Here is a 24,957-nt window from a genome sequence, read left to right on the forward strand (position 1 = left end):
TAAACTCACAGTTCAATCAATCAGTGACATAGAGTATGGGGCAAGGCAAGGCAAAGCTTGTATAGATCCACCAAAAAGAAACTGCTCCAGATGCCAATTGATATCCAGGAGAACAAGAGGGAATGGATCAGCAGAAATAAAATTCTCAAACTGCAACCATCATAATTTAGATTCCCAAAATAAAATATTACATTTTACAAGCAAAGTTTACTTTCTAAAAATAAAATGTGATATATTCCATTGCTCTTTGCAGTGGTGTTGTAGCCGTGTTGGTCCGAGGATATGAAAGACACAGGGTGGGTAATATCCTTTTTTTTGGACCTGAAGAAGAGCTCTTTGGAACTCAAAAGCCTATCTTTTTCACCAACAGAAGTTGGTCCAATAAAAGATGTTATCTCACCCACCATATCTCATTCTAAAATAAAACAGTTGGAAGCAATAGAGTCACACTTGCAGCTGTATCCAGTGTATGTTATGCATAGATAAAAGCCACAAGAGTCCTCTGTCTAGATTGACCAACCTGATCCAGAGCCTGTCCATAGACTATATTGACTAGGAATTATAAGTTAACTCTTCGTCAGACTTCTGTTAGAAGATGAACTTCATAATGAGCTGTTGTGAGAGTTATTCTAGATGGCCTTTTTTAGGGATAGCTATGTATATTCTGGTAGACACTGCCCATTCACTGTATAATGTTCTTGGGATAGGGTCAAAATGTCAAGATTGGATGCTTATTAGAACTTGTTGAGCTTCCGCCTTTCCCTCCCCTCTAGTCCATGCGTCTTGACTAAAGGCTATTTCTATTTTTGTTGTGTAGATTCCACCATTGACTTTAAGCTGAATATACATATATATCATGTAAAATGAAATTAAATACCTGTGAGGTAAACCTGATGAGGAGACTTGTCTTGAAGGTATAAGTGACAATCCCTAATATGCTTAAAACAATCATCAAGATTTTTTCTAAATAGCTTCATAAATGTTTGGTTATTTTTATTTGGGCAAATAGAAAGTGTGTTCACTCCGACTGGTGCTGGCATTGCTACAGTCTGTTTTTGACTACTGAACAGTAGTCATAGCTGAAGGGTGTTCTACAGACACTCAGAAGAATTGAGTCTGACAGTAAGCCACTCAGCCAAGAAATTTGACTGTCATCTTCATCCCTTTACTTTTGCTCAGATGGCTGACCCGTAAATAAGTGTCTTTTTCTTATTGACTGATGGTGAGCCTTTATCTGTCAAACTGCACTATACAAATGAGAGAGTCTATTTGCAGATGGAAATAATTTGATTTATTGCTTTTTTTTTTCCATACACCTGAATGTTGCTGGTTTGTTACCATAGTATTGCATATTTAAATATGCTCATTGCCAGGTGACATTGCTCACTGCTAAAGTAACACATCGAGGTTCCTTTGTAATCCATCAAATGGTGAGTGTTCATATATCCTGGTCAGTCTTATTACATTCCTGAAAAATATGATCAAAAATTATGTTTGGGGAGTAGGGGGGGAAACCCTTTTGTTTTTTAAAAAGGGTAAGAGATATAAAGTTAATATCTTTAAGGATAGCCATGTTAGAAAGAATTAGTTGTTTAAATTGTTAAACTAGACACAGTTAGAATCAATTTCCCCCCCGCCCCCATATCTCTCTCAGAGTTCATAATACAATTGAGGGGGAGCTCTGTGTTGGAAAGGGAGGCCAAGTTGCTTTATATAAATACAGATATTTAGTATATGTCCCTAGATTGCAATTCTTATTTAGACTATTAAAATGGCTAATCTCTGTGTGGCATAATAGCATTTATAAATTATATCACTTTTTTATATTACAAAATACATTGAGGTTGAATTAAAATCCCAGCTGGAAGATGTATGAGTGAAGATTTGAGCAAGAATATTATTTTCAACTACATAATGCACACACTGTTTGCTGGGTGAAGTTAATAAATAACATAAAGGGATTATATACGGAGCTGGTTGGAAATTTTACAAAAACTTAGTTTTGTCAGCAAATGCTGATTCTCTGGAGCAAAATGTTTCACTTAATCTAATGCAGATTTGTCAAAACTTTCTCTGAAACACAGGCAAGCTTCTGTTGGAAATCTGCTGATATGCCAGGGTCACAGCTCTGCAGCAGACAACCTAGCAGCCCCCGGAACCCCAGCTAGAACCAGATCTTTGGGGGCCACTAGGCTTCCTGCTCTGTGGCAGGGATCCTGGCAGAGCCCAGTCTGGAGCCATGGTTTCCTGGGGCTGTTAGGCTTCCTATTTGAGCCGGGGTTCTCAAGGCTTCCAGGGTTACTATCCTAGAGCTGGGAGCCTGGAAGTCCTAGAACCATGTCCCAGTGACCTCCCCTCTGGGGCTGCCCCACTGTGTAGACTGCACCAGGTTGGGGACTTTCAGACTCCAGGGCCATCTGGCTCTCTGGGCTGCCTGCTTGGAAGTAATGGGGTTGGAGTGGGAAAGAGGCCTAACTTACTGGATGAGTTTATGGTTGTCCCTGGGTAAGGGCGTAGGTGCTATGGTTTAACACCTCAATCTTGAGGTCATCTGCAAATATAATTGCCACTCTGCTCCTGTTACCTGTCTAGTGTTGTGCTATACAGACTATCCAGGTGTTTATAGCTAAACTCATGTTCATCGCTTATGCTTGAAGTGCAGGTCTGTGGTTTACAATTTTGGATACATAGAGGAGAGGTCAGAGAAGGGAGGTAGCTATAGTCATATATCTGTATGTAGAGGCTAGTGATTTCCTTCTGTCTAAACACTGAAGATGGAGTGGAGGTTAAGGATAATCTAGGCATGGCCCAATATCTAAACAAATACTTTGCATCAGTCTTTAATAAGGCTAATCAGGATCTTGGGGATAATGGTAGCATGACAAATGGGAATGAGGATATGGAGGTAGATATTACCATATCTGAGGTAGAAGCGAAACTCGAACAGCTTAATGGGACTAAATTGGGGGGCCCAGATAATCTTCATCCAAGAATATTAAAGAAATTAGCATGTGAAATTGCAAGGCCATTAGCAAGAATTTTTAATCAATCTGTAAACTCAGGAGTTGTACCGTATGATTGGAGAATTGCTAACATAGTTCCTAGTTTTAAGAAAGGGGAAAAAAAGTGATCCGAGTAACTACAGGCCTGTTAGTTTGACATCTGTAGTATGCAAGGTCTTGAAAAAATTTTTGAAGGAGAAAGTAGTTAAAGACATTGAGGTCAATGGTAAATGAGACAAAATACAACATGGTTTTACAAAAGGTAGATTGTGCCAAACCAACCTGATCTCCTTCTTTAAGAAAATAACAGATTTTTTTAGACAAAGGAAACGCAGTGGATCTAATTTACCTAGATTTCAGTAAGATGTCTGATACCATGCCACGTGGGGAATTATTAGTTAAATTGGAAAAGATGGGGATTGATATGAAAATTGAAAGGTGGATAAGGAATTGGTTAACAGGGAGACTACAGCGGGTCATACTGAAAGGTGAAGTGTCAAACTGGAGGGAGGTTACTAGTGGAGTTCCTCAGGGATCATTTTTGGGACCAGTCTTACTTAATCTTTTTATTACTGACCTCGGCACAAAAAGTGGGAGTGTGCTAATAAAGTTTGCAGAAGATACAAAGCTGGGAGATATTGCCAATTTAGAGAGAGACTGGGATATCACGCAGGAAGATCTGGATGACCTTGTAAATTTAGAGTAATAGTCATAGGATGAAATTTAATAGTGAGAAGTGTAAGGTTATGCATTTAGGGATTAATAACAAGAATTTTAGTTATAAGCTGGGGATGCAACAATTAGAAGTAATGGAGGAAGAGAAGGGCCTTGGAGTATTGGTTGATCACAGGATGACTATGAGCTGCCAATGTGATATGGCCGTGAAAAAAGCTAATGCGGTCTTGGGATGCATCAGGCAAGGTATTTCCAGTAGAGATAAGGAGGTTTTAGTACTGTTGTACAAAGCACTGGTGAGACCTCACCTGGAATACGGTGTACAGTTCTGGTCTCCCATGTTTAAGAAGGATGAATTCAAACTGGAACAGGTACAGAGAAGGACTACTAGGATGATCCGAGGAATGGAAAATCTGTCTTATGAAAGGAGACTCAAGGAGCTTGGCTTGTCTAGCCTAACCAAAAGAAGGTTGGGGGAGATATGATTGCTCCCTATAAATATATCAGAGGGATAAATACAGGAGAGGGAGAGGAATTATTTAAGCTTAGTACCAATGTAGACACAAGAACAAATGAATATAAACTGGCCATCAGGAAGTTTAGACTTGAAATTAGATGAAGGTTTCTAACCATCAGAGGAGTGAAGTTTTGGAATAGTCTTTCAAGGGAAGCAGTGGGGGCAAATGACCTATCTGGCTTTAAGATTAAACTTGATAAGTTTATGGAGGAGATGGTGTGATGGGATAATATGATTTTGGCAATTAATTGATCTTTAACTATTCATGGTAAATAGGCCCAATGGCCTGTGATGGGATGTTAAATGGGGTGGGATCTGAGTTACTAAAGAAAATTCTTTACTGGGTATCTGGCTGGTGAATCTTGCCCATATGCTCAGGGTTCAGCTGATCACCATATTTGGGGTTGGGAAGGAATTTTCCTCCAGGGCAGATTGGAAGAGGCCCTGGAGGTTTTTTGCCTTCCTCTGTAGCTTGGGGCCCGGGTCACTTGCTGGAGGATTCTCTGCACCTTGAAGTCTTTAAACCATGATTTGAGGACTTCAGTAGCTCAAACATAGGTGAGAGGTTTATCGCAGGAGTGGGTGGGTGAGATTCTGTGGCCTGCATTGTGCAGGAGGTCAGACTAGATGATCATAATGGTCCCTTCTGACCTTAATATCTATGTATCTATGAATCTTTTCAAAGGTTTATTATAAAATTTCGAAAGGAATATGCATTTGAATTGTCACAAATAGGAAATATGGAAACACCGATGACATTTGATCTTCCAAGTAACAGAATTGTAACCAGTGTTGGTGAAAAAACAGTTTTAATTAAAACCACTGGCTTTGAAAAAATCCATTTTACTATGGATTTTTTTCGTGTTTGGCAAATGGATCAAAGCTCCCTCTTGTCTTTAAAAGAAAAACCTTGCCTAAAAACATGAAATTTCCTGCTGGTGTTCTTATACGTGCACATGAAAAGGGATGGATGGATGAAAGTGCAGGACAGGATGGATAAGGTGAAAAATGTGGCCAAAAACATGAAAACTACTTTCGCTGGAGGCTTAACTACAGTTCTACAACCACTTCATGTCTGCCTGAACAAACCCTTTAAAGACAGGCTACGCAAAATGTGGTCTGAATGGATGTGCTCAGGCATGGTAAAATTGACAAAAGGCGGGAATCTTATGAAGCCCAAAATCAATCTGGTTGCCCAGTGGATCAAGGACGCATGGGTGTCCATTCTCTCAGAAATTATAGAAAAATCATTTAGGAAATGCTGTAACAGCTATGCACTCGATGGTCAGAAGATGATGCCGTATTTGATGATGACACAACAGAGGCTGATGAGAAGGAATCTGAGTCTGAAGAAGACACTGCTGACATCTACGATGACAGTGCAGGTGCAAATGTGACTGAAGCCGAGTTTAATTAACTGGTTGGTGAATCAGACTGATTCAGATTTTGAAGGATTTTAAGACTTTTTAAAATATCCATTTACTGATTTTAAATATTGACTGTAATTCTGAAGGTGAAATACATATTTGTTCAGTTATTATTATAACAGGTTTTTCGTTAGATTACATTAAAATAATTCTAGCAAAACTTTTGGGTGTTTCTTGTGGTGCCAGCTTTTAAAATATAGCAGGGGTTGGAAAACTTTGGCTCCCAGCCCATCAGGGTAAGCTGCTGGCAGGTCAGGATGTTTTTTTACTTGGAGCATCTGCTGGCAAGGCATTGGCTGGGAACGGCAAAGGGCGGACACTGGGAGTTGAGGGGCTCCGTGCCTGTGAATGCTCCAGGTAAACAAAACTTCCCCGTCCCGACTCGCCAGCAGCTTACCCTGATGGGCCAGGAGCCAAAGTTTGCCAACCCCTAATATATAGGGTATTCTTATTAAAGGGTCATACCGTTTATACTATTTTTACCTATCCATGCAGGTCGGCTTATAAACAAACAGGCTAATGAATGAGTATATATGGTATATTTGCCCCTGCTAATTTTTATGGTTTTACAATTACATTTTCTGGTTTTTAAAAGAAACATTTTATTTTCTCTAAAATTACTACAGATGAAATATTAGATGTTAGTTAAAACAGCAAGTAAAAAAATTCAGACAGAAGTGTGGTGCGTGTTTTGGTTGTGATTTTTTTTTTAAGTTAACTGTGTTCCCTTTAATTATTACTTTCTTGAAGGCTGGCCTTTCTGTATATTACTCACAATATAATTTCCACATGTCAGATTCTACAATAAAGATAATCCTGTTTCACATTTATGAACCATTTACGACCTCCTTTAGAAAACTTATTTCTTGCTTAAATTGTCAATAGCAGCTTAAAATGCTTATGAGTGAAGTTGAGAACTTCACATTAATGACACATTGTCTCATTCAAGAGTTAATTGTAATTTTACTATTAAGCCACAGTGATAAAAAGGTGGAACCAAAAGGTCTTCAATACAGAATTGTTCTATGATTATGGAATAAATAGAATTTGCAGGCAAAAACATTGTATGCTATTGCTTTGAGCTTTTGTCATGCTTGCAAATGGACTACAGGTAAAAGTAAAACTAACAGCACTGAATACATATTTTTTTCATGTGCCTCTTATAGTGGGATCTGGATGCTCTGTATACATGGCTTAAACTGGATCACTAGCATTTAAAATGTGAAGAGCAAAACCACAATGCTATTAGACAAAAAAATTGAGACATTTGAACATTGACCTTTACCCATTTGTCCAGGATTTCAAGGCACTCAGTCACAGAAAGCCTTAGGCAAGGTGGCCATAGTTTTGAGGTCAAGGGACTATCTTGAGAGATATTACTTCACCACTACTAAAAATAAAGATTTGTAGCTGCTTATAAACGAATGATTAATAGTGATTAACAGCAAGTGTCTGACATGGGGAGCACAACCAGTATTCAGTCATTCTCAAGACAGGTGGATAATGAGGAAGAAATCATGAAAACATTTGGATGTCAAAGGCAAATATAGAAAGAGACAGCATGGCTGAGGAAGACAAATTGTTATGAGGGCTTCTCAAGAAATTCTAGTTTTTATAAAAAATAAGCTAATTTTTGGATTTGGAGGTATAGCTTAACTTGATGCATTTATACTTTCATAGAGTTGAAGGCTGAAAGGCACTTCATCAGCTTATCTCATTTGACTTCCAGTATATCACAGGCCATTAGATTTTATTGATATTGCCCTAGATTATGCCCAAAGACTTTAGTTAGACCGAAAGAAGATTCTATATTTAACTTTTTCTCCTTTCTACTGTCTTACAAGACTATAGTATTTTCTTTTTGGAAAAAGTAAGTATATAGACATCTCACACCATGCTTTGGGTTGTTTTGATGATACTGTGCTGTCAGTTTAAGTATCACAGCTCACAAATGATTTTGTAGCATCCTGAGGGAATTGTAAAACTCCAGATGTCATCTTGGAATTGCTGCTTCTATTATTCCTTTGCTGATTGCTTTATAGTTTTGTTTTCTGATGCATAAGCATAACTAAAATATTTAAATATTCTTTTGTAATATTAAACAAAGCTTTAAAAGTATGAACTGGCCCCAGGCATTCTTCTCCAAGAGAGTGCCTGGCTGTAAACTGCTGTTGCACAGTCTAGTGGTTCCTGTGGGGCAATGCTTTTAAAATGTCAATAGACGGCATTTCAGTATTGCCTCTGATTGATTCCCTCCCCCCCCCCCCCATTGTGCAATGGTTAAGTACTTAATATTTTGCCAAAAAATCAAGATGGGGCAGTCACCTTAAAGGTGCTCATTTCTTCAATTCGTAACATTAAATTTAAGGATAGGATAGTTTACATTCTATTGTTTTTAAAGTGATTCTATCAAGTTAAAAATCATATTAAAAATGCTCTGCTTGTACTCGTAAAGCACTGTCCTTCAACAATGAACGTTTTAAGAAACAGTTGAAGAGCTGTGTGTGGCTCGAAAGCTTCTCTCACCATAGAATTATAGAATATCAGGGTTGAAAGGGACCTCTAGTCCAACCCCCTGCTCAGAGCAGGACTGATCCCCAACTAAATCATCTCAGCTAGGGCTTTGTCAAGCCTGACCTTAAAAACCCCTAAGGAAGGAGATTCCACCACCTCCCTGGGTAACATATTCCAGTGCTTCACCACCCTTCTAGTGAAGGTGTTTTTCCTAATATCCCACCTAAACCTCCCCCACTGCAACTTGAGACCATTACTTCTTGGTAGCAGATGACAGAACACTGAGAACAGTCTAGATACATCCTCTTTGGAACCCCCTTTCAGGTAGTTGAAAGCAGCCATCAAATTCCCCCTCATTCTTCTCTAAATAATCTAAATAAGACTAAATAATCCCAGTTCCCTCAGCCTCTCCTCATAAGTTATGTGCTCCAGTCCCCTAATCATTTTTGTTGCCTTCTGCTGGACTCTTTCCAATTTTTCCACATCCTTCTTGTAGTGTGTGGCCCAAAACTGGACATAGTGCTCCAGATGAGGCCTCACCAGTGCCGAATAGAGGGGAACAATCATGTTCCTCGATCTGCTGCTACTTATGCTCCTACTTATACAGCCCAAAATGCCATTAGCCTTCTTGGCAACAAGGGTACACTCTTGACTCATATCCAGCTTTGTAGATATAGGTCTACAGACAGAATTGGTCCAATAAAAGACATTACCTCACCCACCTTGTCTCATTTTAAGTAAGTCATTTAACTTTCACCATTTTGTTTGTTTACTAGCAATTCCTTCAGCTCTGACAAAAAAGCTTTTGCTTTTTTATTTTGTAGTTTCTGGCATGAATTAGAACAATGTTTGGGTTGCAGATGTGCCAGAGTTATGTTTGAATCTGGGGTGAGGGTTGTTAGATTTTTTTCAGAATTAAATGGGAACTTTTGGTATCCCTAAGACTTGACTCATTTGTATCGTTGTATGATGCCTGATATTATATACTGATGTCTGTGAGCAAAACTAGCTATTTGTTTGGCTATTTTGTCTAAGCATGTGAGCAGTTTTAGTGGGGCTGCTCTCCCCTCTCCCCACATCGATTAGTTTGGGGGAGAAGGTTGAATGATGTGACACAGTACTTGGAGGAGAGAAATGGGGAAGATGCAAGAGCTTTGCTTGGCAAGACTGGGGCTGGCACATCCTTCTCCTCAGGTTCTCCATCTTCATATTGGCTGGGGGAATGGGCTGGCCCATTGGCTCTCACATGCTTCCTGTCCCCCCCCCCCTCCACCCCCCATTTAAAGTCTCCTGGGATTTTCAAAAGCCTCTAATTTCTGTTAGCTGCCCCATCTGTCCTACAGGAGCTGTGGCTTTAGGATTCTGTGGGTCTGACCAAATGCCTATTTTTGGATCAGGAAGGATTTTTTTTTCGTTTTGGGCCAAATTGGCAGAGGTCTGGTATGGTTTCTAGCCTTTCTCGCAGCGTCATGGAGACACAGTTGGATTGAAAGTGGTAGGATTTGAGATATGATATTTAGAAGTATATCTGACAGGGAAAAGAAGGTATAATCCATTCTGTACAATTCCTTTTTGTCCTATAGTAAGAAATTGATATTGAAAAACAACAAAAACACAACTTGCAATATGCAGCTCTTCTTTCTGTTACTTAAACACTCCGGCAGCGTTGAGCCCACACATCAGAGTGAACACAAAAAACAAAAAATTATCTCTATTCATGACACCATGAACAAACGATGGTATAACAATATCTTCATTATGCACCTAACGGACAATCTCAAAATGGTCTGCTGTAGTGAGAATAAAACTCACATTTATGCTTTGTTGTTTATCAATTTGTCTTTCAGTTGACTTCAGGCCTCAAGCGAGCATGGACACTGTCCATCACATGTTACTTTTTGGATGTAACATACCTTCTTCTACTGAGAATTACTGGTAAGAGTTACAGGCTCATATCGATTGTTTTGCTTTAACATGTCACTAATGCTGACTTATCTTCATGCACACATTTTATAAGGCTCTCACAGATTTTACCTGAGGAAAAAAGAAGGGAAGGGAGAAGAAACATATTCAGTTCTTATTCCTTCCAAACCTTATTTTTGAATGTTTTTTGTTAAACATTGGATACAAATATAAGCCTTACATTTTTGGTCCCAGGAAGTTAGCAAGACTTACCAATCCACAGCAGTGGCTCATAAAGAAGAACACAGTTAAAAATTTTCCCAACATCAGAATTTGAGTTGCCCCTTGTTGTACTGTTGTATGCTGTGTTCAAGTTACTGAGAACTCCTTAATTTGAAGCACTAAAACTCAATACTGAGGCATGGAGGCCCAGATTTTTCAAAATGGGAGCCTAAAGTTTAGGCTCCTAAAGCCATATTTAGGCAGCTAACTAAGTGGCCTAACTTTTACAAATGCTGAGCATCCAGAAGCTCCCTTTGAACTATAGTAAATAGTTATTTGTCTATGGGAGTAAGAGGAGCAGGATTTGGCCCTTAATCTGGAAGGTTCCCCATTTATGATAGTTTTATGGTGAGGATGTGAAAAATTGGTTTTGTTTGTTTCAAAAATTTCAAGTTACCCCTAAACTTACATCCATCTGTTGCTCCTCTAAACAAAAACTTTAAATAGAAATGAGATGATGTACAGTGAAGGAAGAAAGGGATCCACCTCTTGAAAGCAAAGAAATTCAGAGGAAAGAAAATTCTTCCACTTAAAATTAATGGATTAAATTTTCTTATATATTATCAAAATGTAGTTTTAGATTTTTTTTTTTCAGTTTAAAAAAAGTGCCAGTTATGGCCTCTCAGTGAACATACAGCAAATAATTATAAAATAATATGAATGTACAATCACAAGAAAAAAAAATCAGATCCTTTTTCAAGCTATACTTGGAAAATGCTCGAGTAAATAGGACACGTTGAAAAGACTTGTGCTCTTAGGCTTAAGGGTTGAGGAGGTAAGCAAATTCCCAAGCTGAGAACATTTTCAGCCAAATTGTTTTTGTTTTTTTCTCTCGCATTTATCAACGAGTTCTGGTAACCACGATGAATGCTGCAATCTTGTCTTGAAAAACATAGCTTTATTTTATTTTATTTTATTTTTTTATGCTCAGGTTAAACGATTAATTTGAAAGTACAGAGTTTCCATTGATTCCTCCTCCCAGGCCCAGTAAACACTCTTCTTTGTCCTCAGTAACTGCCCCTTCTGTCATTTATTAAAATATATTTACAGTCATTAAGTTTATATGAAAAAGATGTACACAGCATGAAAGAGTTCTTAGGATGTCGCCTTTTCAAATTAGTTTGTGCCTGCCCATACTACAGCCTTTTATGTTTTGTTTAAAACAAGTAGATTGCATTAATAATGTATGTAGTTGTTCCATATATATAATATGGAAATCTCCTACATTTGCATGAACTTGTTGGTGCCTGAAGCTTTCAATATACTGTGATGTGATTCCTGTTTAGATTGGCTTGGTGCTCAGTTCAAAATAATAGACTGTGAGGAAGTGATTTTTCTATTTGGATTTGAACTATAGATATTATGATTGTACAAGAAAATCTCCTGTAGTCTTATTCAGTTAGTAGCATTTGTATACCTTTTTCCTAAACTTTCGTCCACCAGAGAAAAACATGGCAGTGCCTGAGAACCTTGTTGCAAAAGTAGTCTTCGGCTCCTCTCTCCTGTCACAAGATCTGCCCTGCCTGACAACAGCCCTGGCTCAACCCCAATATCCACTTCCTCTGCTCCTGCTCTTGCACTGTGGAGTCTCCCACTGGTGGCAATCCCATGGCACTGCCAACTTCCTCCAATACAAATTTGTTCTCTCCTCTTTTAGTTCTGCCTGCACTTAATTTCTCTCCCAACACAGGAACTCACTGATTTGTTTCGAAGAGAAAATTGACATTATATGAAGGATCTTCCCCCACCCTTCAGGTTCCCTTTCCACATTTCTGTGTCTGAGATAGGGGAGAAGGAGGAGAGATTTTCATCTGCTTTCCTCCTCTAACCCCTTTGCTTGGCCCACTGATCCCATTCCTTCCCCTGGTCTCGCTTGTGCCTGCTCTTGCCTTCTCCCTTACAACTTCCTCTTCTTCTTAACCTCTCCCTCTCCTGTGGCTCATAAGAACATAAGAAAGGCCATACTGGATCAGACCAAAGGTCCATCCAGCCCAGTATCCTGTCTACCGATAGTGACCAATGCCAGATGCCTCAGGGGGAGTGAACCTAACAGGTAATAATCAAGTGATCTCTCTCCTGCCATCCATCTCCACTCTCTGACAAACAGAAGCTATGGACACCATTCCTTGTCTGTCCTGGCTAATAGCCATTAATGGACTTAACCTCCATGAATTTATCCAGTTCTCTTTTAAACCCTGTTATAGTCCTAGCCTTCACAACCTCCTCAAACAAGGGGTTCCACAGGTTGACTGTGCGCTGAGTGAAGAAGAACTTCCTTTTATTTGTTTTAAACCTGCTACCCATTAATTTCATTTGGTGGCCCCTAGTTCTTATATTATCAGAACAAGTAAATAACTTTTCCTTATTCACTTTCTCCACACCACTCATGATTTTATATGTCTCTATCATATCCCCCCTTAGTCTCCTTTTTTCCAAGCTTTTCTTTTCCAAGAAAAGTCCTAGCCTCTTTAATATCTCCTCATATGGTACCCGTTCCAAACCCCTAATCATTTTAAAGAAAAGAAGTACTTGTGGCACCTTAGAGACGAACAAATTTATTTGAGTATAAGCTTTTGTGAGCTAGAGCTGTAGTTCATGAAAGCTTATGCTCAAATAAATTTATTCGTCTCTAAGGTGCCACAAGTACTCCTTTTCTTTTTGCGAATACAGACTAACATGGCTGCTACTCTGAAACTAATAATTTTCGTTGCTCTTTTCTGAATCTTTTCTAATGCCAGTATATCTTTTTTGAGATGAGGGGACCATCTCAAAAAAAGGAGAAAGGGCTCTTTCTTCTCACGATACAAACATGTTTTAGTTTCTCCAATCTTAAAACAAAACATATTACCTTTTGACCCCTTTAGCCCCTTCTGCTACCACCCTTTCTACCTTTCAACTCTAAGCTCATTGAACGCAATGTTTACAATTGATGAATGGAGTCCCTCTCCTCCATTTCCACTCTAGACCCTCTCTAATCCAGCTTCTGCTCCTTGTACTCCACTGAAGCCACCCTCACCGAAGTCTCTAATGATCTTTTTGTGGCTAAATCTCAGAACCGGTATTTCATCCTCATCCTGTTTGACCTGTCAGCCACCTTGGACACAACCAACCATGCTCCTCTTGAAATCTTGTCCTTCATTGGCTTGCCTGACTGTCCTTTCCTGGTTCTCTCTTACTTGCTAATCATTCTTTCAGTGTGTCCTTCAGAAGACCCTTCCCATCTTCTCTCCAGCTTCCTTTGGTCAGCGTACAGGGCTCTTTCCTTAGTCCCTTTCTTCTGCCTCTGCATCCTCTATCTGGGTAATATCTCATTTGAAAACACAAATTCAACTACCATCTCTATGAGGATGACTCAGAAATCTACCTCTCTGCTCTAGAACAGTTTCCTTCTATCCAAACTAAAATCTCAACTTGTATTTCTGATATCTCATGATGTCTAGCTATCCATTCAAGCTCAACATGGCTAAAACAGAGCTCTTAATCTTTCTCCCTGCTACCTCCTTTCTTGATCACTGTGGACAACTCTGTACTGCCTGATATACAGGCCCATAGCTTGGGTGTCCTTATCTATTCAGATCTCTGTCAAAGTCCTCACATCCAGCCTATGTCTAAATTTTGACTATTCTTTCTGTGTAACATTTCTAAGAAACGGTCTTTCCTATCCATCCCACAGTTTTACTTTCATTCAGGCTCTTTTTATGTTGCATAATGATTACTACAAGATCCTTCTCTCGGACCTTGAGAAATACAGTCTTGTATCTGTCTCGTATCCACTCAGAATGCTGTGGCAAGGATCGCTTTCTTAGCCTATCGCTTTGACCACGTCATCCCTCTCTTTGCCTCCCTCAGCTGTCTTGCACTTCTGTATCACAACAAACATAAGCTACTTGTCTTTACTTTCAAAGTCCCTTATGGCCTATCCCAACCCTGCCAATCATCTTTCATTCAATATCAAGTTGTCAACTCCAATTGGCCCATGATGCCAGCCTCCATTACCACTTATTAAATTTTGTTTTCTCCGATGCTGCGCCTCACGCTTTGGAAGAACTTTCTGTAAAAACTAATATATTATCTTCCTTCAAATCCCTCTTTAAAACAATCCTTTTCCATGATAAATACAGAACACTTGACAACAGTTAGGCAGCTGGTATGCTCAGGACCACTGTTTATCATGTTAACCAATATAGTTTGTTTTTTTTCTACTCCCCTGTCATTCAGTCTGTATTTATCTATTGTCTCATCTTACATTTGATTGTAAGCTCGTTGGTACGGGACCATATTTTAGTTCTGTATTTGAACAGCTCTTAGCTCAATAGGAATCTGGTCTATGACTGGGGCACCTAGGTGCTTTGGTAATGCTTCTATAAACAACTATACTTTTCTCACCAACTCCTCTGGATAACTAAGAAACATGAGTGGTGATGGGCTTTGGAGCAATATTGTACAATTCTCAGCCAAATCATTTGGGATGTGAAGAAGGTTTAGGAAGAATGAAATGATGAGAAAAGGACATTATCAGAAATTATTATAATAATATGTAACAAGATTTTCTTAATACTAATCATCATTAGTATACAGAATTAGAAGAAGATATACCTGTTTCTTTTCTCTGATTCACAACATCCTGAACATACAAAGCATAGTCTACTCCACAAGGATTCATAAACTTTAATGCCAGAGAGGACCATTATGATCACCTGTCAGGTCTGACCACCTTCATAAAACAAGGCATAGAATTTCACCCAATAATTGCTGCATCACACCTTTAACTACTGGTTTCAGAGTAGCAGCCGTGTTAGTCTGTATTCGCAAAAAGAAAAGGAGTACTTGTGGCACCTTAGAGACTAACAAATTTATTAGAGCATAAGCTTTCGTGAGCTAGCTGTAGCTCACGAAAGCTTATGCTCTAATAAATTTGTTAGTCTCTAAGGTGCCACAAGTACTCCTTACCTTTAACTACTGTTTGAGTTAGAGCATGTGTTTTTCGAAAGATACAATTACAGTAGATTCAACTCCTTCCAATCTGAGATGATTCTGTTCTCTGTGACAGACAGTCAAAACAAATGAAGTTTATTCTCTTGACGTACTGTAATATTTTTCTAAACTGGTAAACAGTAGAAATCTCAAAAATAACTGCATCAGTAGCCCCAATAATGATTGGAAGGACAACGATGCATGTTAGGTTATCACTGCTTGACAAAAATAGAACTACTTACGTTTTAAGATGCTATTTCTGGGTGCAATGTGGCCATCCTTGAGTGCAACATACTGGAATAAAACTGCTTAGCTCATGTTACCTAGATGATTGTGTGAATTCAGATAATCTTTTCCATCTATTGTCAGATCTTTCTGAAAGGTGCTTTTTGGGGAGTATGCTCAAATATAAATAGTCGAAAAAGAAATGTATAAAAATTCTGGGTTTCAGATTTGTTTTTGAATGTCACCACCAGTTGAAATTGGATATCATTACAGGTCACTTCATATAAACATTAGCAGGTTACTTTATTGTTACAGAGAAACTGAAAGTTCCCCTTACTTACTAATATATCTGGGGGGTGGAAAGCAGTTGAGTATTATAAAGAGAAAAATCTGAGAATTTCCCAAAAAAACTGTGCAAGTATTCATTGGCTTTAACAAAAATGTATGGCATTTTTGTTGGAATTTCATATTTGTTTTCTCTAGTTTGCTTAATAGTATGCTTATGTTTATATTTTAATATACAGATACTATTGCAAGTCACAAGTAGAGTCATTCAGAAATCTTGAAACAGTAGGATTATTAAAAAGATCATCCTTTTTGGTTGCCTTCCCGACCTTTATCAGCCTGTGCATTCCAGTGATCGTCCCCTGTGCAGAGCTGGAAGGATTAATCCAGAGTTTAGAATGAGTAGATAAAAGCTTAAGACCTACTTATCAAGTAATTCATTCAAAATAAAAGATGACTGCTCCCTTTTTAAAAAAAAAATATGAAAGAGCGGGATGTTGTGGAGACTTCCAATTTTGTAAACTTGGTAAGATTTGAAAGCTAGCCATTTTGAACTTTACAATGCTACAACGTTTTGTAAAGATTAGATTTTTGCTCCAGTGCTCTCTTTGGATGTTTCCAGGATAACTTTGGAACTTAAATGTACTTTAACAAAATACAAGAAGAGGCTGCTTAACATGCTAACCCTCCATGTTAGGATAATTCAGAGTGACAGTCTAGCACTATTTAGTGACTGATCCAGTTGAAGGCACTTGCGGTATAGAATGGCTCCCTTACGAGTTGGAGGTTAAGAGGTTGTCAAAGAGGATATCAAAGGTTCAAGAACTCAAGACTATTAAAGTTGCAGACATGCATTCTCATCAATATGGTATGAATATTAATAAGTCAAAAGGGGGCTTGAAACACATTTTAAATTTTGATTGGGACATTAATATTTGAAAAGGGCAATCTAAATGAGAATCCTATGAGGACTAACCTGAAATAATAACTTAGCTGCTCGGAATGAGAGTATTAGAAAGCAGCTTTGCTGTAAATTGCTGAAAATAACACAATTCATTGCTACTTGGTCCTGAATTCCATGGTGTTTTTGTCTTTTCCTGTTTTGTAACAATTTATTTTTTGATTTTTCAGTTTTCCATTATTAATTCACACTGTATAAGTTCATATCGGGTCAGACATAGCATATGCTCAGCTAAGACTGTTCACCATCTTGTCAGTTGTATAGTTTCAGTTTTGTTCCATTTAGATAACCGAGCCCACATTCAATCTGCACCAAAAGTTTAAAATATATGCATGTATCTGCACAATTTAGAAGATCAGAAAACCTGGAGTTCTTGAAATACAAATGTAGCTTTTCTGTCAGTTTTTTGAAAACTTTCTTTGTTTTTTTTTTTTCAGCTATTATTTTTTCTTCTTTTTAAGAAAACAATCTCTGGTCATTTTCTAGCTGCTTGAACAGTTTAGGATAGTTGGAAACAGTTCTTGCAGATTTGTTCCAAAATTCATGGTCTGCATATTTTATTTTCTTCCATTATTAGGAAGGCAACTAATGTGTGGTTGCACATGCACACCAAAGCAAATTCAGTGGCAAAAAACTATATTAATTCAGTGTTAAACTTGTTTGGTGGAATGTCATTCCCTCGCAAAACGTTCAGTTGACCAAAACATGTAACTTAGGAAAACCAGGAAATGCAGTGTTAAGGTTGCCCATGTTTTAGACCCCAAATTTGGATCACTAATATGCCCCAGAAGGCCTACCAAATTTCATAGAAATCTGAGTAACCATTTGGATTTTAGATGGAAGAAATGGAAAAATCCTAGATGTTCTTTCTGCATTGGCACATGTGCAGTGTAAAATATGTACATTTTCTTAAATACTGTTCTCAGTTTGGGTCCCTCAAAGATTTAATAGATGCCATGCCTACCAAGGGTAAAACTCAACAGACTGAGGCCATTTCAACCCACATCACATCAATAAAAAGAAAAAGTAGTACTTGTGGCACCTTCGAGACTAACAAGTACTCCTTTTCTTTTTGTGGATACAGACTAACACGGCTGCTACTCTGAAACCTATCACATCAATAGTTTGATATAAATGGCTGTTTGCGGGAGGCTTAAATCTCCAGACCCCCTGGCTTAACAGATTCCAGATTTGGGTCATTAACCGTACCCTGCACTGTTCTGAGGCACACCAAATTTTAAAGAAATCTAAGCATGTTGATTTTAGGGGACTTAGAAAGGCCCACCATTAAACACACATAATAACGCACCCTTAACTATTGTGGCCCTCCCACGATAGTTAAGTATGGACCTTGCTTTGGTTATCCCACTTTTGGTTGGATCAGTTAGTATTCTAGTATGGGCTACAGGTTCAAACCTCTAGAGTCTGCAGTTCGTGTTAAAATTAGTACCCTGGTTTGTGATCTGTCACTTGACAAGAATATTACACCTCTCCTTTGTGATTATTATTATTTAATTTTTTTGCACACTCAAGAAAAATGCTAGAAGTCTCTCACAAATGAGTAAAATACAGTCACTGTCCTAGAGAGCATACAGTCTAAAGTAATCCTAACATGATAGTGAGGGTCATAAATAGATAGGTTGAGGGGAAAGGCAATAAGATCATGCTGTTCTTTGATTGCATTGCTATTTTCTTATCTATTGCTATTATCTTATCTATTTTCTTATCTATTGCTTTCTACTCCCTACCCCATGCTGTAGACAAACTTCCCTCTGCCACCTGCACTTGTTGCTAGTGGATTTCTGGGGTAATTTTAAAGTGTTGGTTTTAATCTGAAACTCTGATTTGTCGTCTTTCTATGTAGGACATCATGGCTTCTATCCCCATGTGCTACTTTGTTAGCTGCAGTCATTTGAGGTACTTGAGCTAACAGCCTTTTGGTGTAATCAGATGGAAGGAAATGCTGTCTTAGTAAGGATTCATGGGCTACAAAACTCACTTCTCACCTTGGTTTGCCAGATGGACAGTTTGGTGACCATCAAAACATTCTGCAAGGCTCTCTTGTTCCAGTCTCTTCCGGGGGGGAGAGGAAAGGAGGTTGTGATGTACGCTGCAAAGGTGGCCATATTGGTAGCCAGGAAAGTTTTCTTTGTCAGAGCACTGTATTTAGGGTTCATGAAACGTGTTTTGGTAAAATTAGCATTTCAATGTACATAGTCCACCTGGAGCTTGAGAGAGCTGCAGCTGGCAAAATCAAAATATAATAAATTATATTTTCTTATCTCTATGGTCTTAGGGACTGTGATGAAGGAACGTGTACAGACAAGTCCAACATTTTATATGCTTGGGCAAGAAATGCTCCTCCCACCAGACTACCCAAAGGTAAGGTGCCTTTCATTTTGTGGAATTCCCTCCAATTGGGCAGGGGGGATAGGAGAAGAGGAGGAGGAGCTCCCTGCTCCCTCTTGCAATCTCTTTTGTTCTGTCTTTCATTTAGTGGTTTCAGTTGGTTAAAAGTGTACATACTTCAATCTCATTAATTGTGATACTTAATATTATTTACTATGTAGTTATGAACATATGTGATTTTCTTATTCCATGTAACATTATGGATTATAAATCAGGACTAAAGGAGAACAATATAATAATTAGCTCTTGCACAACTCGTCATGCATAGGTCTCCGAGTGCTTTTCAACTAAGTGAAAGTTTCATTATCTCCATTTCACAGATGGGGAAATTGGGGTGAGAGAAAGTGACTTGCACAGTGTCACAGAGCAGGTCAGTGGTGGAGCTGGGAATAGAACCCAGGTCTTCTGACTTCTAGTTCAGCACCCTTGCCACTTGAATGCACTGCATCCCACTACAACGGGGGGACCGAGGAGGAGGGGGCTGTTTGTTTTTTGTTTTTAAGAAAAAAGAGAAAGCATAAATACAGATTTCAGAGTAGTAGCAGTGTTAGTCTGTATTCGCAAAAAGGAAAGGCGTATTTGTGGCCCCTTAGAGACTAACAAATTTATTTGAGCATAAGCTTTCGTGAGTTGCATCCGATGAAGTGAGCTGTAGCTCACGAAAGCTTATGCTCAAATAAACTTGTTAGTCTCTAAGGGGCCACAAATACTCCTTTCCTTTTCATAAATACAGAGTTAGAGACCCTTCAACTTCTTAAGTGAGAATTGTGAGATTTTTATATAGGGACATACAGTGGCAGGAGGGGTCCACCAGAAGTTGCCTGGCCTCCACTTGCATCTTTTGCACTCCCCTGGAAGCAACGCTTGTATAAGGTGGAAATTGTGAACTCGCTCTTTTCATGTCCCCAGCTGGTTTTATTTATTGTCCATCCCCTTTGCCTTACTAGACGCCTTGGAGGAGTTGGAAGATGCTCTGTATTCTTCCTTGTTGTTCTGTCTGTGCTGGTTTGGGCAGGTGGTAGAAGGAGGGCTGTTAGGAATTTATACATGCTGTCACTGAGGTCTTTACAAGCACCACCTCTGAACTGGGTACCTTTCAGTGATCTTGTAATTGCAAAATTTAAGTCTTTATAGTTTAAATAAGCTGTGGGCTGGGGAGTTGCTGGAAAGTTTTGTGTACATGCTCAGGGATTTAGGTTATTTTTTAATATGATGATTGAAACGTGTAAAGTTTTAGGATTCATATAAGCATCCTAACTTCTGTATGCCTAACCAAACCTGTTGAGGGTCCCACAAAACCCTGTGATTCCCTGTTCCCAACCCCACCTCCCTTAGTCCTTAGTCAATTCTGGGACATTGCCTGGCATATGTAGGTAATGGATGGATGGGCTTTCCCTCACCAGCATCTTCAGGGTGATTTTCCCTTATTCTCTTTCTAGGAGCTGGGACCTCTGGGCCTTCTCTTTTTCCTTATTGTATCTCTTCTGGGAGGCATCTGGTCTTCTTTGATTGCCTTTCTTTTGGAAGTGGGGAAGATACTGGGATTTCTGCGCCTTGTTTTCCCTTCTCCTGATTCCTGTCAAAGTGCTTGCCAGCTGTCCCTATTGCCTCTGAGTGCTAAGATGAGAATCTGGGCAGAAGTATAGATAAGGACTGGACAGACAGTGTTTTGTTCTGGTTTCAGAGTAGCAGCCATATTAGTTTGTATTCGCGAAAAGAAGAGGACGACTTGTGGCACCTTAGAGACTAAAAAATTTATTTGAGCATAAGCTTTTGTGAGCTACAGCCTACTTCATCGGATGCATTTTTTTGCTCTGTGGCTGTTATCCTTCTGTGCCAATCTCAGAGGCCCAACAGAGGGGACAGAGCAGGGAAAAGGGGAAGGAATACGCAGGCAGCCACAGACCTCCTTGGTCTTCACCGCAGCTATAGGAGTTTATCAAAATCTTCCTTAATAAAAAACCTTATTTTGTAGAACTCAACTCGCAGCCTAGGATTGGGAACTTTCCAGGACAGGTATCTGAAAACTCAAGGCAGTCACAGCCTTAATGAGATGATTGACAGGCATGCCTTTGTGACAAAGCATGGTGGTGGTCTTTTCTCTTTGATTCTCCTTTCCCATGTTTTAGGTGCACCACTACACACATTTAAAATCACAGATTTAAAAAAAAACACTTATGAAATGTAAAGAAAAGAGAACATCATCACAGCGACAACGACAAAATCCCACAAGAAATCCTATATCGCTTCTGCCGTAACCTCTCTTATGGATTCAATCACATTTTCCCTCCAATTGTGCCATCTCTTCTCCTCTGTGCCCCTTACCTCTGAGGAAAAGCTTGGGCAAATAAATGCATTTTTAATGTTATCTAAGGACTATGAGAAATCCTCCCTGAATTAAGTGGAGAAGGTTGAGGAAGATTTTGATATTCTTTCCCAACTTAAAAAAAAATTTAACTTGGAAAAGAAAATTTGGAAGCAGAGCTTGGTGGTTGACAAAAATTATACAAGGAGTTGGGAGCCTTTAAAATGCCAGTTCTATCCCCTTACAACACACACCACTGCGTATGTAGATAATGGGTCCTGTTTGTAATTCAATAGCACAAGTGCATTTCAGACAAGCTCCAAAAAAGAGAGAGAAACTATCTGATTAGAGGTTGTATAGAGGCTTCCATCTACATATATGTGTCTTTCAATTTTGTCGTGTATTTTGAGTCTGGGAACTTACAGATCTGTAAGGCCTTTCTGTACACAATCTATTTCACAGCTTGATGTTTTGAAACAATTGGAGAGCACATATATGCCTTCATTTTTATATGACATTGTCCTTTGGATGAATCCCATCAGATTTTCAGTGGGCCACTCTCAGTGTAATACTCTGTTGCATTATTCCAGGACAGCCTCTGGAGTGTACTGGAAATATATTTACTATCTATGGAAGGTGTAGCTTTCGTTTAAGGATATCTTTATTTTATTGCAATCCCTTTAAAATGAGTCACCTTTCCCCTTTATCCACGAGTTCCATTTCCATGAACAGTGACTAGCTTTTCTGGAAATCTCCTTGTATATTAATCAGCAGGGACATTACTTGAGCTCTGAGCATATTCACTTGGATGAGGGGAAAAAACGTGAATTGTAGCTACAGTTGACCAAAACTGCACAATCCAGGGAGCTAAGGTGCTAAAGTACATGCCAAACCCCAGCTGGCAATTAGTTGCTGTCTCTAAACCACTCATGACTGCAGATGTTTAAATGAGTTACCAGTTTTCCTTTCTTTCCTTATTTTTTTCTTATTGATATTATGCTTGTGCGTAGAGATTCTGCAACCCTCTTCACAGAGAAGCTTTGCCACTGGCATTTATTAATCTAGTGGGATTCACAGGCTGAATAGGCAGAGATTGCTTTTTCTGCTTCTCTCCAGATATTTTCATTGTTGGGCAGGTGTGGAAAGATCCTTATCAGTGATGCTGGTGCTCTGTAATTTGTGTTCATTCTTTCAAGTTCCTCTGTAATATCTATTGATGATTTGTCACCCCATTGTTATTTTACTTGGAAACCTGCACATTTTGACAACTTCCATGAAAATAACAATTTTTGCTGTGTTGAACATTTTGGGGTGGAAAATTAAGTTTCCGTATTGCTAATCTTAATATTTTATGCACAAATACATAGCAATTTACATCTTGTTACACTTAAATTAACTGTTAAAATGGGAAATGAAAATAAGCATTCGTTATATTAGGATCCTTTGTGGCTAATAAAGAACATGCGCATCTTCTTGTTTTATAATCCTACCTAATATGCATTGGAATGAAGGAATTATTTGCCTAAATTAGTCTACTCTTCATTGATGACTATGACTCAGACTGATAGAGTATCAGAAGTTTGTTCTGTGACACTTCAGCTCTATTTTATTTATGTATTTATTTTGTAGTTTCTATGACCAGTAGTTTTTTCACTGACATCTTAAAATGAAACTTTCCTCCTCCACTGCCAGTCTAAATATTCAGTCTTGGACTTTTAAACAGTGTTACTCGTATCTAACTATTTAAAATACACCTTTTGTATTGTTTCCATAACCCTAACTCATCTTTATTTTAAGGTGTTGGATTCAAAGTTGGAGGAGAAACGGGTAGCAAATATTTTGTGCTCCAAGTACATTATGGGGATGTCAGTGCATTCAGAGGTATGTATTTTGGAAACTCTAGTCTGAAAATATGATTTCATATATTCCTTTCTGAAAAAATTTAGATTGCTCCAAAAAAAAATAGCATTTGTTACCTATTAAAATAATTTCCTTTGGAGTTGCCACTAGTGGGGGTAGAAGAAGAGGGCATGCTGTGTTTAGATGAGCACCTAAAAAGTTAACTTAAAAATATAAGCTTGACTTAAACTTTTAAAAAGATGTATGGAAAGGAGAGAGACAAGGTTATATTTTAGTAAAATTTCAAAGAAAACAACAAAAGGCAACTGTGGTCATCTTCATGTTGGCTCTGTAAGTAGAGTCAGACTCCTTCTCAGAACAATTTAACATCTTTTTTTCTCTGAGAAAGTTATTTTGCATCTTTCTTTCAAGTTTATATTTTAGTGTAAAATACTATAAAATAGAATAGCATATTGGAATAGATTTTGTATTCATAAATCTTGATTTTTCAGTTATGTTAATGAGTGCAATAAATCAGTGCAATGCCTATATCTGGTTTGAATCTTGGTTAAGGAGAGAGAGACATTAATCAATCAGTATTCAAAGAAGCATGATAATAACATGAGTATTTTGAGAGTAAGAAAATATAAATATTGCTCTTTTGTTTGTTTTTGTTAATGCATGTGGATAGACTCTACAGCCAGAATATACGGTTTTTTTGCTCTAGTATATCTATCCAATAGAACATCTAAAATATACACCAGTACTACCAGCATCTGTGAAAGGCTGGGAGGACAATACATTTATATTTATTACACATTTTTTGTGAATTTCTATAACATAAGGGTCAAATATCCACCTTGTAAGCCTCCTGCTTTCTGCACATTTTTCTGAATTAGGAGTTTTGTTCTCTAGTCACGAATCAAAAATCCAGATGGTGGCTTCCCTGTTTACCGTCACCTAAAGGGACAGACTGCATTTGATACACTTTCATCTAAACACCACAAAAATCCAATTTATGTGAAGCATGAGTACAATCAGCTATTCAAATATTAATCCTCTTCAAAACTGGAGCTAAATATGGCTCTTATAAATTAGGTAGTACACCTATGATCAAATACAGTAACAAGTTTGGATCCGAAAAGTAAATTGTTAGTAAAAGCTTTGAGGCAGGATCACTGACTTTTATTTGTTTGTTTTTTTGTTTTGTAAAGTGCTGTTTATGTTTACTTTCAAAATCCTTAAAGCATTCAGCTTTGCTAAATTGGATCAACATGCATTTAAAAGATTTGTCAATTCTATACGTTGTTTCAAAAACTTAAACTGCAAGAGTTAGGAAATGATTCCCCTTTTTAAATGGTAAATCAAATCTTTTTTCTTTTTAGTGTAGAATTACACCATTATTAAAATATATCTCTTGCTAATATTTTGTCAGCATAGTTTTATTCCCTGTCCTTAAATTAACAAGGACTTCACTAAAATGTTTAGTACTGGTAAAAAGCAGAGTGACTTGAACCTGCCAAGAACTATACCAATCTCAGAAACAGATTGAAGTGTTGTCGTCTTGCTTTACAGTGGAATACTTGCACAAAAAAACCAAAATAATTCATTATATTTCTGCTGACATGGATATGATATCT

At 38.3% G+C, this 24,957-nt stretch overlaps 1 protein-coding gene across 23 annotated transcripts in view; it reads left to right on the top strand.

The window, feature by feature from the left end:
- PAM (peptidylglycine alpha-amidating monooxygenase) overlaps positions 1–24,957 on the top strand; it is a 212,775-nt gene that overhangs the window by 98,611 nt on the left and 89,207 nt on the right. For all 23 annotated transcript variants that reach the window (XM_038401384.2, XM_038401392.2, XM_038401389.2 and 20 more), the window contains 3 exons: positions 9,983–10,070; positions 19,061–19,146; positions 23,276–23,359. In XM_038401384.2, the coding sequence (XP_038257312.1) occupies positions 9,983–10,070; positions 19,061–19,146; positions 23,276–23,359 (258 nt within the window). The remainder of the gene's footprint in view (positions 1–9,982; positions 10,071–19,060; positions 19,147–23,275; positions 23,360–24,957) is intronic.

Source organism: Dermochelys coriacea, chromosome 5, assembly GCF_009764565.3.
Source record: "Dermochelys coriacea isolate rDerCor1 chromosome 5, rDerCor1.pri.v4, whole genome shotgun sequence".
Lineage (NCBI taxonomy): Eukaryota > Metazoa > Chordata > Testudines > Dermochelyidae > Dermochelys > Dermochelys coriacea.